At 33.1% G+C, this 15,772-nt stretch overlaps 3 protein-coding genes across 3 annotated transcripts; 1 reads left to right on the top strand and 2 right to left on the bottom strand.

The window, feature by feature from the left end:
- Nucleotides 1-688: 688 nt before the first annotated feature.
- LOC113849853 (UDP-glycosyltransferase 76F1-like) lies at nucleotides 689-2,698 on the bottom strand. The gene is made up of 2 exons (XM_027480057.1): nucleotides 2,127-2,698; nucleotides 689-1,600 (listed from the first exon to the last, which is right to left on the bottom strand). The coding sequence occupies exons 1-2, from the start codon at nucleotides 2,596-2,598 to the stop codon at nucleotides 693-695; spliced, it is 1,380 nt and encodes a 459-aa protein (XP_027335858.1). The 5' UTR covers nucleotides 2,599-2,698; the 3' UTR covers nucleotides 689-692.
- Nucleotides 2,699-4,889: 2,191 nt separating this feature from the next.
- Nucleotides 4,890-7,311, top strand: LOC113850533 (UDP-glycosyltransferase 76B1-like). The gene is made up of 2 exons (XM_027481099.1): nucleotides 4,890-5,371; nucleotides 6,347-7,311. Exons 1-2 carry the CDS (start codon nucleotides 4,894-4,896, stop codon nucleotides 7,261-7,263), a joined length of 1,395 nt encoding a protein of 464 aa, XP_027336900.1. The 5' UTR covers nucleotides 4,890-4,893; the 3' UTR covers nucleotides 7,264-7,311.
- A 6,305-nt stretch (nucleotides 7,312-13,616) lies between these two features.
- LOC113851279 lies at nucleotides 13,617-15,160 on the bottom strand. The gene is made up of 4 exons (XM_027481744.1): nucleotides 14,439-15,160; nucleotides 14,013-14,349; nucleotides 13,823-13,915; nucleotides 13,617-13,726 (listed from the first exon to the last, which is right to left on the bottom strand). The coding sequence occupies exons 1-4, from the start codon at nucleotides 15,000-15,002 to the stop codon at nucleotides 13,617-13,619; spliced, it is 1,104 nt and encodes a 367-aa protein (XP_027337545.1). The 5' UTR covers nucleotides 15,003-15,160.
- Nucleotides 15,161-15,772: the final 612 nt, after the last annotated feature.

Below are 15,772 nucleotides of genomic sequence, written 5' to 3'. Positions count from 1 at the left end.
AGATCATTTGAAAAAAAAAATTATTGAATAAACGTTTAAATAGGCTTCATTCCAAGCACACTCATGTGAGATATTGAACTTGATATGTAAGTGGGGATTAATGCAGTGCCTCAACTGAAATATAATTTGCATTTCCTTAGATGCGTTTCTCTTCAGCCCTTCCATCCTAAGCATGCCTTAAGTAGATGCAGTGTAGCATAATACTATTTTTTCACTAGTCAATTGCATGCCTAGTGGTCATGTTCTTTATCCTACCTAAGTGTAGTTTACATCAAAATGGCTCAAGTCCGGCCAAGTTTAAAATAAATGCATGAAAACAATTGGAATGTAGGACTTAGAAGCAAGAGGGAAGAAGCTCAAAAGATTAGATACAAATTTAAAATCAATATAATAAATGCAGAGTTACAGCCTTACAGAAATTATTTATAGCAGAAACTCACCATTTAAGTGAATATATGCAAAAATAAACAATACATGTGAACTGAGCAAAGTGAAGAGCCATACGTTAGCAAAATATAATTATATTGTAGACAAGGTAAGACAAATGATTGCTGACATTCATATTCTATATGAGCATTTGATCAAACTAAAAATGATAACAACTCGCATTTCCTCCAATTATTTTGCTTCATATATTTTGAGTTATTTTTTGCACTAAATGTGATTGATTGTTGTTAGAGAATTCAGTGAGCTCAACTTTTTGAAGATTCCAGGGACAATATGTCACTAACCAAGCTATCAAGGAAACAGTAAGATGAACCTCCTTCTTTCAAACAAGCCCTTGCCTTTTCCTTCAAGTTTAAGGTATTCTCTCTAATCTCGTTCATTTCATCCATAACCATTAGATTTTTAATTGTCTTCTCTATCTCTCCCCTCTCTAAATTATTCTGTAATTGCACCCCAACCTTCCAAACATCACTTGCATATTTGGCATTAACCTTTTGGTCTGCAAAACATGGCATACAAATCATTGGAACCCCTTCACATATGCTCTCCAAAGTTGAGTTCCAACCATTATGAGTCCAAAATGCTCCCACTGCAGGATGGCTCAGCACTTGTCCTTGAGGAGCCCATTTGACAATGTAGCCTCTTCCTCCCAAATTCTCTAGGAACCCAGTTGGCAATGGTTCAAGCCATTCGAAACCACGGACTAACCCAGGTCGAATCACCCACAAGAATGGTTGTTTGCTGTTGGCTAACCCCCAAGCTACCTCCAAGAACTCAGCCTCACTAATTGCTGCAATACTCCCAAAACTGACATAAACAACACTGTTATGTTCCTGTGTATCTAACCAAGACATGCAGCTTGTGTCTGGGGTCAATATGCTTGTAGAAGAAGCTGAGCCTGTAAGGAAATGTTTGTGAAAAGGGCCTATTGGGTACATTGGTATGGAAAATTCTTGGCGCACTTTTACCAGTGCAGATGATTCCAACTCTTCAAAGGTGTTCCAAATTACCCCTGAAGATGCCTTGAATTCCTCAATAAAGCGACAAACTAGTCTATAGAATGCGTCAGGATCTTGAGTACTACTTTTAAACACAGGAAGGTCTTTCACTTTGAGAGGTGGAAGATCCACCACAGGCTCTTCCAATCGAGATTCTGGATTTTCAACAAAAGCAAATATGAAATTTCAAGGCCCTTTCATCTCAAGCCATGTGCTTCAATTTGCACTTTGAAAAGAAAATAAATCACACAAGCAAAATGACACATTTAGCATGTTGGAATCACCATTAAGCACGTTTTAAAATCATGTTAACTAAGCAGCTACAACTAGTAGCATCAAAGTAAACATGTATCCCTAGTCAATCACACTTGAATCCAAACACACAAATGAAAGAACAATTCCAAACAATGACAGAACCCAACAACCCAAAAAAAAAAAAAAATCTTTAGATGGAAGGTAAAGTTTTTTATTTTTATTGTAATTTTTAGAAAAAATCTATTATTTCAGTAAAAGTTGATAAATTAGCACAATCTTAATTAAAACCGAAGAAAAGAGACCTAAAGCAGTCCCTAAAAAATAATGTTTTGACGGGAATTCTGTGATCAGAAACAGAAATGTAAAGCATATCATTTTGGAATTTGGAACCAACTATGTTGATTGAAAAGGGCATGGAAAACAAACCTTGAACGGGGAGGTAACCTTTCTCCTTAAGGAGTGGAAAGGAGGCAAAAACAAGGAAGGAAGAAGCTCCACCAGTTCTGAGAATAAGGCGTGGAAGCTGAAAGTGATCGCAAACAGCTTGAGTGAAATGAAGGGCAGCATCGGATATGAAGCAAGCAACACGAGATTGAGACAACAACGTAGCCAGCCATTCCTTCAAAGGTTGTTGGCATCTGATGTTAATGAGATCAGTGAGGTGTACGGCGTCAAACTTTGAAGTTTCGGTTTGTGACAAGGAATCGGCGATGGGATGGAAAGTAAAGTGAGGGTAAGAAGAAGGGTCAGGAGAGTTAAAGATGGTGTGGACAACGGTGATGGAGAAACCCTTTGAGTAGAGGATGTCAGCAAGGTGGAGTAATGGGGTTATGTGGCCTTGTAATGGTGATGGCATCAGCACCAACGTGTGTCCTTTGCCTCTCTGTGTCTGCTCCATTCTTCACGCTCCTACGTCACACGATGTTTTCGATGATTTTAGTGTTCCTTTGTCCAAGTACTAAATTAAGATTGTTGATTACAAAGGAAAGAGGTGTTGGAGGAAATATAGCAGTAGTGATCTGATCTGATAGAAGCATCAAGTTGGATTCAACTTTTTTACCTTTGAATTTGATTTCAGTGTTTTAAATCTTTACGCCTTTATCTCTCCGCTGACTCCTTCAATGAGGACTAAATGCTATTTGGATTTGTCTTTGGGGGAGTGGCAGAGCTAAGCAACCAATCTTCTGTGCTAAGCAAATTTTTGTTTGAAATGTTTATCAATCGTTTTAACATAAGAATTAAGAAATGAATGTAATATTTTATTTTTATTAACACAGTTGTTTAATTCCTTATTACATTTTGCATCTTTTAATTAAATAAATATTTTAATTTGAAATTAAAGTTTTAAATGATATAATATTTTTTTAATATGTGAAAAAAGTTCACACAAGAAGAAATTGTTTTATTTATCAATGTCCTACCGGTGCTAGTTAAAAATAAAAATAATAAAATTTTATTAACAATTATGTTAAGATGATTAAAAATTACAAATTAAATCCATTATTCGTTTTTTTTCATAAAAATTATTATTATAGTTAAGTTCTTATTATATATCTATAAATATTTATTAAAATATAATGAAAAAATGAATTAATATAAGAGATTAAATATATTAGCAAAATTATATCAATAATTATAATATTTAATATTTTTTATTAAAAAAAGTATTCTAAAATGAATCATTAAATTAAAAAATTATTATATAAATTATGTTTGTAAGATTTGAATTAATTCAAAATTATTTAATATTCTGTTCATGTACATTTAATTTACATAATATATATATATATATATATATATATGTATATGTATGTATGTATATATTGAAAATATATGAAAATAAAAATAATTTTATAGTTACTTAATTTAATAAATTTTGATGCAAATAATTAAGATGATATATAATTATAATTTAATAGTTAAATGAAAATTACATTATTTAAATTATTAAAAATAATTACTAAAATTCATTCCCTCTCCAATTAATATTATTTGTCAAATTTTAAAATTGACAAATAAATAAATAAAAATAACCTTTTTAAAATTTGACATGTAAAAAAAACCTCTTAGTTCTTTATAATTTACTGCATTGAGTTTGATATTGTTAAAATATTGATTAAAGAATTTTTATAAAAATGCATTAAAAATTTATATATAGTATTTTTAATAATTTTCTAGGATTTTTCGTTTTCATTAATGTACTGACATGTTATGTGGTCCTGCAGAGACGGACTGTTCAATAACTAGCAATTAGCAAACAATGGATACGGTCCCTTCCTCGTCAAACGCGCCACTGAGAAGGCTTTTGTTTTTTTTAATGAGAAAAATAAAAAAATCAAAATATTGTATTTTTTAAAAAATTATATATAAATTCTTTAAATATTTTACTGACAATTTTTGTATCAGTTACATTTTTTAATAATGTTTTAAAAATTATTATAACGAGTTTTAACTTTTTATAACTTTTAAATATTTAAAAAATCATCATTACCAATTTTTTTATTTTTATTAGTATTTATAATAAAAATTACTAAGCATCGTATTTATATATACATACATATATATATATATATATATGTATACACTCAAAATTTCATGTATAAAAAATAAACTCACCGAAAACTCTTATTTTATGATAAAATCATTATGTATGATACGATAAAAAAAAAAATGGGTAGCAAAATCGTTAAGTTTTTATAATTTATCCTTTTTGTTTGATTTAAATATTTAATTTAATTCCATTTTAGCATTACATTTATCATTATTTTTCGATAAATTATTTTTAAAAATATTAACTTAAACTTTTAATATTAAAATTAAGCAATTAATACTCATATGATATATATATATATATATCAATTTTATAATTTTATTTTAATATGATAAATATGTTAATTTTTTAACAAAATTTATTATTTTTATATATTTAATCTCAATCTTAAAAAATAAGGTTAACAAAACTGGTTATTTTTTTAAATAATAACTTTATGCTTGACTGCAAAGTTAATAAGTATTGCATAAACATAACATTCATGAACATAAATAAAGAAAATAAATTAATAATCAACATTTATAACATTATTATTGTTAGTATTTAATGGCACCTTAAAATTTTCAAGATTTTTGAAAGAGACTTCTAGCATTGAGCCAGAAAAATACCTCTCACTAAGTAAGGATAAACTCTGACACATCCATGGAGCAAAGAAAGAACCTTAGATTGTTGCTTATCCCTTTGCCACTCCAAGGGCACATAAACCCAATGCTTCAGCTTGCACACATCCTTCACTCTAATGGTTTTTCCATAACCATAATCCACACAACTTTCAATTCCCTTAACCCTTCAAACTACCCCTACTTCAGCTTTTGTTGCATCCAAGATGGTTTGTCTCAGACAGAATCCTCTTCTTCCAATCTCTTGGACTTCATCATTGCACTCAACATTAAATGTGTAACACCTTTCAAGGAGTGCTTGACAAAGCTACTTTGTGATTTATCTGTTGATGAGGAACCTATTGCATGTTTGATATCAGATGCTTTGTGTTACTTCACTCAAGCCATTGCCAACACCCTTAAGCTCCCAAGGATTGTGTTGAGAACTGGTGGTGTGTCATCCTTTGTTGCTTTTGCTGCCTTTCCATTATTGAGAGAAAAAGGTTACATACCTATTCAAGGTTTGTTTTTCTATTTTAGCTTTGAAAGGGCTTTAGTAAGTATGCTCCCAATTATGAAGTTTCTTTACTAATTTAGCTAACAAAAAATTTAGTCAGTATAATAAATCATAATGTCGGGCGTATATATATATGTGTGTGTATTATTTTAATTTTTAGTCACTAAATAATAACTTGGGTAACTTAAATGTTGTCGGTTGTCAATGCTTATAACACATCATCTTTTAAGAAGTCAAATAAGTAAAATAAATTAGAATCAATAATTTTGAAAATGCAAAGCTAGAAACAAAAGAAAAAAGAAGTTTACGGAGCATAAATCAAAATTTAATATATTTTGAGAAATTAAACATGTTTAAATCTCACTAGTAAGTTTTTTCTTAACACTTTGGAAAATCCGTTGCTGTTATCAAACCAAGCGTCCAGTGAAACCCAGTTTTGAGACAGTTCAAACTGATTGAGACTGGATAGATTGCATAAATGGCGAAACAGTTGCACAATCGAGTTCGGTTCATTAGTCATGGAGTTTTATTACACTTCTTCCGTATTCTGTATTTTCTCAAGTTTTGAAACTTTTATGCTAATATAGATAAAATTGTAAAGAACTATATAAATTATATAACATTTTTATGATTCTTACGATGATGCATACTTATTCTTAAAAATATCAATTCTCTCTTTTAATATAACATGTCTATTTTATGTCAATTTTATACTTGTTCTTAAAAATATCACCATGTATTGTTTTATATTTTTTTAAACTTATCATATTTCGTGTTGATGTAGTATACTTTATTTATATTTTGCAAAATCTTCTAACAAGTTGCACGAAGTCTTTTCTTCTTTTTTCTTACTCGTTGAAAATTTTGTAAAACTTCAGCAAAATGGATGAATGTCAGGAGAATGTTAAGAAAATCACAGAATTACGATCTAACACAACACTATTAACTTATTTATTTCATTTTTGCATATTGCACAAAGAATCTAAATTGGAGGAGGCATTGGAAGAGCTACCACCATTGAGAGTGAAAGACTTACCTATGATTAACACAAAGGAGCCAGAGAAGTACTATGAATTGTTATGCAAATTGGTCAACGAAACCAAAGCCTCAATGGGAGTGATTTGGAACTCTTTTGAAGAATTAGAATCATCAGCTCTGGCAACACTGAGCCAAGAATTTTCCATCCCAATGTTCCCAATAGGCCCATTTCACGAGTACTTTCCTACTACCTCTTCTTCTAGCAGCTTAATATCACAAGACCGAAGTTGTATTTCTTGGTTAGACAAACACAAACCCAACTCTGTGATCTATGTGAGTTTTGGGAGTATTGTTGCAATAAATGAGAGAGAGTTCTTAGAGATAGCTTGGGGCTTAGCCAATAGCAAGCACCCATTTTTGTGGGTCGTTAGACGAGGACTGATCAGTGGCTCGGAATGGCTTGAGCCATTGCCAAGTGGGTTCATGGAGAATTTGGAGGGTAGAGGCCACATAGTGAAATGGGCCCCTCAGCAAGAAGTGTTGGCCCACCAAGCAATAGGTGCATTTTGGACTCACAACGGTTGGAATTCAACGTTAGAAAGTATTTGTGAAGGGGTTCCTATGATATGCATGCCATGTCTCACAGATCAAAAGGTGAATGCTAGGTATGTGAGCCATGTTTGGAGGGTTGGCTTACAATTAGAGAAAGGAGTGGAGAGAGGGGAAGTAGAGAAGACCATAAGAAGATTGATGAAAGCCAATGTTGAAGAGAAGGAGATGAGAGATAGAGCCTCAAAATTGAAGGAAGTGGCAAAACTTTGCATGAAACAAGGGGGTTCCTCTTACTCTTCTTTGGAAGCCTTGGTTACTTACATTTCGTCGTTGGAATCAGTTGCAATTGAAGCTCACAGAGCTTAACAGTTTGAATCTCTCAACTCCCCAACTGTGTTCCATGAAAAGGTATTGAAATGTTTTTCATCATTGCTTGAAAACATGGTACATTTTACAAACTAAAATTACCAGTGATGGTTTTTTGTGGCTGTTAACTTATTGAAGTATTACTTGATTCTCACTGGCTTGAAATAACCAAAAAGGATATTCAATTTATAAAATAACTTCCTATGGAACAGTACACTTATCTTTTAAGTATTTGTTTGAGGTCAATTCATTTAACTTGTTGTTTTATATTAGTTGGGTTACATATATCAATTTGTAAACTTACTTTAAATCGTAAAGATTATAACAAATCACAACCCATGCTGATTGTATTATCATCTTTAAGGTCATCTACTCATATGACCAAAAAATAAAACACAAGCAAAATTCATGATTGACTACTTTGTGAGGTCCATACATAATTGGGCTAGATCTATAGTTGATGTGTGTTATTCTCAGACAAACCTACCGCGGGATCTATACCCTATTGCTCTTTTGAGAAATTTTAGATGCAGTTTTATAATTTAGAAGTCATCTTAACTTTTTAAAATTAAGAGTGAACATTTAATTACGCCTTTAAGAACGAACATTAGACATAATTTAGTGTCTAAAAATTCTTCAAATTTCATCTGGAAAACACATTAATCTCTCTATTAAAAATATCTTGTTTAACTTAATGGAAGTACTGAGACGACAAAAAAAAACAAAACAAAACTTCAAGGAAGTACATACATAAATACGGGATTAATTAATATGACACCAATAATTTCTACCTTATAAAAACAACTTATAAATTTCTTTTAACACCAAACCATGCCGTTTCTATTTCTATAAAAATCACAAAAAACTACATTCTGTCCCAATCTACTACGACATTGGCCTGTAAACCATTTTTCTAATTCAAAATCCTCAATGTTATCCCACTCGTTTTTTATCCAAGTTCTATTCAAACACTAAAACTACATAATATCAACCTCTCAAAATCATAGTTAAAGTCGTTGCTATTAAAAGAAGTGTTAATTGTGAAATCTATCACATTAGAGGTATGCTTTTGTTGTGGTTCCCAAGTTTATACGAAAGCTAAATTTTGGATTATGTGATTCATGCAGATATATACGAATCACTATACAAAAGTAGTTTTGCAATTGACTTTAAAATTATAACACACACCTCAAGCGTGGTGAATTCAACCGAAGATGTGTCGTTCTATAACAATGTCCTTTAATGCAAAGTAAAAATATATGGTTGATGTTTTATAATTTTAAAATTTGTAAGGAATTTGAGAAAAATGAGCTAGCAAACAATTATATTGAATAGCATTCAATATAATTTGGACTAGCATGTCTTAAACAGAATTTCTAAAAACTATTTAGTGAGCTTTTCTAGAAAATATTTTTAAGACTAAATTAGATGTTTATTCAAAAAGTAATTTAACAATTATATTGAATCGCATTCAGAATTATTTAAGTGCACTGTATATTAGCATTTTTCGAAGATTTTCTAGCATATTCTTGTAGGACTAGGAGCGTTAGCTTAGTTGTTATTCACTCATTCTTTTTTGTTTTAAGGTTAGTTGTTGTTATTATATCTAACTCTATTGCAGCCATGTATGTATCTGATTAATATAAATGAACTCATCAATTCAAACCTTAATTCATGGGATTGTTTGTTGCATGATGGGCCTCATGTTGTCTCGATACAGTCTGCTGAAAAAACTGCAAGATGCTCTCCTTAGGTTCCGAAATGACTCTTGACCAAAAAATAAAGTTAGGAAATGACAACTCTAAGTTGATTCGGTATTCGCAATCACAGAAAGACCAATATAAAAATAAATGCCTTTAACGCTTAAACAAATTAAAAACTATAAATGTGTCAGTAAAAAGTTTTACTTGGTTCAAGTTAAGGTTTTTCCTTTTCTTCTCAAGGTAAAAATATAAGGATTTGAGATTAAATAATGCATCATCGTTCCATATCAACTCTGCAATCTCAGTGGTAGCTCACAGCAAAATCAACAAAATCAATGTCTATGTACACGTCTGTTTTACTATTCTGATATATATTAAACAGATAAGAAGTTATACTTTTGCATCTTATCTTTATTTATTTTTCTATTCATCTACGGTCCCTTAATCATAGCCCATTAAGCATTTATATTTATAATTAACATCCAAAATAAAAAGGGTAGAACACTAGATTTATCAAAATTGAAAAAAGCCAGAAATTAATGTGATTACCTTTTGGATTTTTAATAGATTGTTAGCGGCCAATGATTAACTTTGCACGGCGGTCAGTGATAAGGTCAGATGAGCATGCATAACACTAACAAATTATTAGTAGATGTATATGGGCATAAAATTATTGGAAGGACTTTGGTTGTGACAAATCACTCAGATCAATCATTAATAGAGGGATGGTCGTGCATCGAATTATAGAACCAATCTTATAGTAACCACATGCACATGAATGAATCACACACATTAAGCGTCTTTGTTGTTAATTTAGTGTGTAATCCAAAGCACGAATATTTACACGATTTGGCTGCTATCCATCATAATCTAAGGATCGAACATTTTAAAATGTCTTCCAAGTTTAAAATAAAACTAGAAATATAAAATCGATTTGTCCTATTTAGAATGTGATAAATTTGAGCATTTCGTTCCCTTTTAAACCAGAAAAAAACTTCTTAAGAAGATAAAGAAACAAAAATTTATTTACGTGATCAAATAAGTTTTGCATAGAGTAAAAATAACTGAAATTATTTTAATTATTGAAGAGGTTACAATAATGGCAGAGGTAATCTTTTAAACAAAGATGAAAAAGGAGGTCAAACCTTTAGAAAAATCAAATCAAATAATTGGTCAAAACTAACATAATTTTTATATTGCAATTAAAAAAGTTTTACTTGTGTTTTATAGTTAAATTTTTTTAATAAATATAAAGTTTCATTAAAAATTATGATATTTAATATACTAATATTAGTAAATGTTTTATAATAACTATTTCTTTAAATTTTATTATTATTACTCTGAGGGTCATGGAATACAGAGCGTGTTACAAAGTTTATATCTAATAGTTTTTGTTTTTCACATTATTAACGTCAAATTTTAATTATTGATGACAAAGTGTATACAGTATAATTAATTCGTACGTAAACATGTCATATTTTTTTTCCCCGTTTTCCGGTGGGAAGAGTCGTTACTTTGTACGTAGCATAGAAAGATAAAAAAGGGTATAAAAATACAATGGACCAAGAAAAAAGATCTGGATCCAGAATGGACCCATAATAACGTGATTGACGGCTAGACATGGGCCACAAAATAAGTAGCTCTCAGCCCTATCCATCCAATGGAAAGCAAATTATAGAAAAAGAAAAAAGAACTAAAAAAATGGTAACCCCATGATGATGTCACAGCAACTTCTAACACCACTGTGACCATCCACGTGTTGACAACCCATCTCTTGTAGCATGTTACCTTACATTATTTGCAGGCTTTGCTTCATATATTGCTACTTGTGAGCAAAGCCTAAGCCATATAATTGAGGGATTGAAAACCACATAGCCTTCATCAATTTGTTTTCTTTCTTCGAATAGGAGCTCTTCACCCCTAGGAAAGCCAAATGGAGAGCTTTATCAATAAAGGGCCAATCAATAATTGGCTGAAAATCACACACGCACACACATATTTTGAAAATGTTACTTGTAATCTCAAATTTAAATTTTAATGAATACAACTATATTAAACATTAAAAAAGAGATTTTTACAGTTCTTATCGAGCTAAAATAAAATTAACTAAATTTTCATGTATTTAATAGGTGAGCATACACTTATAGCAACTTGCTTCAATAGCAATTATTGACTTTTAACGGAGACAGGAATTTGTTGCTTATTAGGGACAAATCTAACACACCATCTAGTCCCTTTGATTAACAATGCAATAACCAAACAAAACAAACGAATTTATGGCATTCATTTTCCCCACCGATACCTATTTGTTCTTTAACTGTTTTTTACTGACCGTTCCCTAAAGCCTAGCATACGACACGAGTGAGCATCATTGAGATTTTCCAATTAAGCCAAACAGAGTATAAATTAAATACACTAAAGTTTCAACTGTCTGAAGCTGACAAATTTCCTTGGATCCTAGAATTCTCATTTGAAATTGGGCCTAAAACCAAATCAAATCAAGTTTCCAAATGGTTCTTACAAACAAAGGGTGAACGGTGAAACATGTCTGAATCAAAGACCTATAAATAAAATTATTAATTGGGCGTTATTGTTGTCTGATGTAGCCACACGTGACTTAGGGTAGAGCTTATGCGATGCGTTTGTTATGTTGCATAAACCAAATGAATGAAGCTGCACCGTACACTCCATCACATGCACACACCATCCCTAATCGAGTACCATCTCATTGCACCTATTTTAATCTTCTACGTCAACAACTTTATAGCTGTAGTCCACTCCCACTCTATCACTATGATTATAACATTAATAATCAAATGTATTAAGACAGCTATAATACTTATTGCATAACAAAATCTTAATGAAAATATCAAGAAATTTACGTTATGCTCAAATTTGTGCAAGAAAATTCGTCAACTATATATATTCGAACAAAACTTTAGTTTCTAATTGTTTAGGAACTTTCCTGAGTTCCACCAGACACGTCGACTTGATGAGCCCAGAATAAATTATGCAGCAAACATTATTTTCTGCCTCCGATTATTTTGAATTTTGGTAAATTAATTTTCAAATTCATAATAAAAGTATAATTATATTTATAAATAATTAAATATTTTAAAAGAGTTAAAGAAAGGCAAATCCAAGTAAGCACTGCAAATTTTCTAACCTGGAGTGACAACCTAAATTCTTGAATATTCAACTTTTTCTGGGATGAACAAGACTTTAGTTTATTTAGCGAAATTAATCTCCCATATGATAAAAAGACTACAGTTTACATTCCCAACTTAAAGTGAAAAATCACTTCTGCATTGTTAAATTTATTTATCATCAAAACCAGATATTAGGACCTTAAGTAGCAAAGAAATAAGATAACTTTCAATACCCCTATAGTCACTTTTAAATATTAAACTTCGCATGTCTAAAACTACCCTCACCGCACTTGTAAAATAAAATAATGGTATTGCTAGGGATGAGGGGGGGAAGGGAACAGGGCACGTGAACCCAAAAAAAATTGAATTAAAAAAGGTTAAAAATGAAATAATAATTTATAGCAGTATGATAGAAGGTTTGACCAAGTCAAAATCACAAATCACAACCTTCAATGATGTCTTCGTTATTTGCTTGTTTAAGGAAAAAAATAAAGGCGGGAGATACAGATAGAAGAGGGCAGTAACAGATATAGATGGGCCCCACCGACTAGGTTGAGAATTGAGACAATGGGCCCATAGTACCCATCAAAATCCAACCAAAAAACGTACGCATAAATCCATCCCCATAATGCATATCCCATTCCCTCTCTTCTTATATCCCCCCACCATCCATTTCCTTCAATCAAATTCAACGCCTAACTTAGCAAGCAATACACATCTATTATTTCTCCCTCAACCCTCCCACTCTACTCTCATTATTATTATTCATTCAAGTAAAAATATTAAATTAAACGGATAATTCATGGAAAATAACATTGGAGGAAAAAATATCTCAAAGAGTCATGGACACATCAACTGGCCCTTGCCGGTTGAGCATAAATACCAAAGATGGGAGGTGACCCATCTCAGTGAAAACCCCTTTTAATTTTCGATTCACAACCACAAAGCAAAACAAAGAATGAAGTGGAAATTTTTCCATGAATAGTAAATGGCAAATTACATAAAAGAGCTACTTTTATTACATATAGTATTAACTTATTACATACTATATACCATAAAAAGCAAGGATTTTCACATGGGTAATCAACTAATCTTTCAACACTTTTCGTCCTAGCTTGACTTGAAACTTTGCCAATGTTGAACCATACCTCGCGCTTTAGCCCATCAGTATCATCAATAACCATAACGATGCAAAAGAAAATGACCTGCTCTATATCTTATTATTACAATTACAACTAATAATAATATAAAAGGGGAAAAAAGTAAAAGAAAAACAAGCTTTGTCTAAACTACATCCTTTTCACTATTTCAACTTAAAACCAGACCCCCAACAGCTGCAACTTTCTTCCTGGAAAAACTGGATATTTTATTGCAACTAAACTAGCCAAACACATTCTTGAATTTCATCTTTAGTAAAAAAACCAAAACAAACAACTAATATTTTCTCCAAGGAAGCATTGCTTGGAGAACATTAAGCCTTTAGTTTCAACAGTCAATAGAATCAGTAAGTCCACTCTTGAGGTAGGCGAATTTCGTAGTTTGTTGGCTCTTCCCGCCGCACGCTTAGCCTCTGCTGCATGAGAAGCGCGTTTCTCCTTGCTAACAAGGCATCTGAAACCAAAATAACCACACAACACAAGTAAATTCAGTAGTCATGCCAAAACTTCACTAGTCTCCTAAGAGACTTAAACTGAAAAACCCACTCACCATAATCCGTAGGTAAGGCATTGGAGAAGTGCGTTTGAGAAGCGGCGTTCAAAGCATGAACCACCTTAGCCGGTAACAGAACAGGAGCACAACCTAAAAACAAGACAACACCGTAAGACAAAATCGAACAAGACAACAAACACAACTTCAGGGAAAAAGGGAGAAATAAAAAACAGGATCACTAACTAACCAGTTTTCATGCGAGGCTCAGAAGGAGTGTCATAATGGCGAGGCAAGAACACTCCAGTTCCGCCACACCCTTTTTTCACAGAAGGCCTACCCGGAACTCCAACCCGTGAACCGGATCCGTTATACTGTACCCGATTGTTTTGTTGCTGAAGTTGCACAGAAGGCCACGCAGAATGAGGAGAAGACAAAGAACGCGTGCATTTCACGCTCTCATAACCATACTCACGCCCTCCGTTCTGAACATGTAGTTGTTGCTGCTGAGCCACCAAACGGTTCGGGTTAACTTGTTTCCCCCAAACCGAACCACCCTGTTGCTTCTGTCTCATAGGTTGCTGAACCTGCAAAGCCAACAACGCGAATAAAAATCAGAAAAAGAAAATAAATAAAAATAAAAACCAATGGCTTAGCTTGAACAAGCTGAACTAACCTGGTTGAAGCTCTGGTTAGTGCGAACTTGGCTTAATAAGCCTCTATTGTTCTGGAAATCGAACTGTGAAACTTGGTTGTTTATCTTCAACCTTGCCACTTGTCCGGCAGCTGCGTAGATAACTTCCCAGGGGTCGCTTTCACAAAACGACGTCGTCGAGGGCGAGGGTACGCGAGAGAACCCGTTTGGACTTCCGTCGCCGGAGACGCCGCTCCTACCTGACCAGCTTCCGATTCCACTCAGCGTTGACTGAGGCGACAGTGCCAAACCCAAAGCCTTTGCCGAAATCTTAGTAAGTGTGTCGGCGGTTTCGGCTTTGATGGGTACAGCGACGAGCTGCTTCCGAGTTTCGTGAAGCGATGACTGACTGAGTCGCCGATTCAGACCCGCGAAGAAGTCCTCTTCCTCGTCGCTGCTCTCTGTCTCGGTGGAGCCCGCCACCGACTCCACCGCCGGAGAAGAGACGCCGAACTCGTAAGGGAACTCAGAGGGGAAGGCCAAATCGGCGTCAGAGAGGAAGTGCGGCAGAAGGCGGTGGTCTGCGCCAGAGAGGGGTTTAGCCATGGTAGCGTTAATAGGCGAAGAGAATAAAGAAGCGCTGTGAAGAGTGAGGGTTATGGCTGGGAAAGGTTTAATAATGAATGAGGCTTGAAGCGGTTGCTGGTTTTGCAGGCCCAAGTGACCCAACAAAGAAATCAAAGGATTTAGAGAGAGAGAGTACTTTGGAGTGGGGAGTTGGAGCATAGAATGTTGAAGACAATCTGCTTTTATTAAGGTTTCAGGGTCCTTTTGAGGCACTCCCAAATTTCAATTTTCAAAATAAATAAATAATAATAATGTATGAAAATATGAGAGAGACAGAGAGAGAGAGGTTCAATTTGAGAACAACTGGAACAATGGCCCAGTGGTTGGAGACAATTGTCCGTGTTTTTGTTTGCATAATCCACCTGCCATTTGTCCACTCTTCCCCAGTCTTAAATTCATTCACCATCACCATTTCATGCATACCATTACCATACCCTATTTCATATAATCTTATATCATTCAATAAGCTACCATCTTTTTTACTACTGCTACTTCCTCTCTCGCCATGGTTTTTACTACACTATTGCAAAACCCTCTTTTCATTTTAAGAGTTAAATATAAAAAAATATATTAATAACTATCTTTAATCTTGGAATTTTAAACAGACTATTTCAAATGCCTGAAACCCCGCTTTCCAGGGTTTTTTTCTTTTTTTGTCTAGTTGCTTTTGAGAAAAATTGAATTAAATTTTGGAGTTTGGCAAGATTCACTATCAGGTTTACACTTTTAGGTTTCTGACTCATATTTTG

The sequence above is a fragment of the Abrus precatorius genome, unplaced genomic scaffold (genome assembly GCF_003935025.1).
Source record: "Abrus precatorius isolate BTA unplaced genomic scaffold, Abrus_2018 Scaffold9, whole genome shotgun sequence".
NCBI lineage: Eukaryota > Viridiplantae > Streptophyta > Magnoliopsida > Fabales > Fabaceae > Abrus > Abrus precatorius.
Note: the sequence above shows the minus strand (reverse complement) of the source record. Positions and strands in the feature narration are given on the sequence as shown.

Bases quoted from the DNA above. Each gene is read 5' to 3' on its own strand.
- LOC113851279 (XM_027481744.1), bottom strand. From the start codon at position 15,002: ATGGCTAAACCCCTCTCTGGCGCAGACCACCGCCTTCTGCCGCACTTC. The intron at 14,350-14,438 runs GTTAGTTCAGCT...TTGGCTTTGCAG, and splicing joins CTAACCAGAGCTTCAACCAG to GTTCAGCAACCTATGAGACA. The intron at 13,727-13,822 runs GTGAGTGGGTTT...TTTTGGTTTCAG, and splicing joins TGCCTTACCTACGGATTATG to ATGCCTTGTTAGCAAGGAGA.
- LOC113850533 (XM_027481099.1), top strand. From the start codon at position 4,894: ATGGAGCAAAGAAAGAACCTTAGATTGTTGCTTATCCCTTTGCCACTC. The intron at 5,372-6,346 runs GTTTGTTTTTCT...TATTGCACAAAG, and splicing joins AGGTTACATACCTATTCAAG to AATCTAAATTGGAGGAGGCA.
- LOC113849853 (XM_027480057.1), bottom strand. From the start codon at position 2,598: ATGGAGCAGACACAGAGAGGCAAAGGACACACGTTGGTGCTGATGCCA. The intron at 1,601-2,126 runs GTTTGTTTTCCA...TTGAAAATCCAG, and splicing joins AGGTTACCTCCCCGTTCAAG to AATCTCGATTGGAAGAGCCT.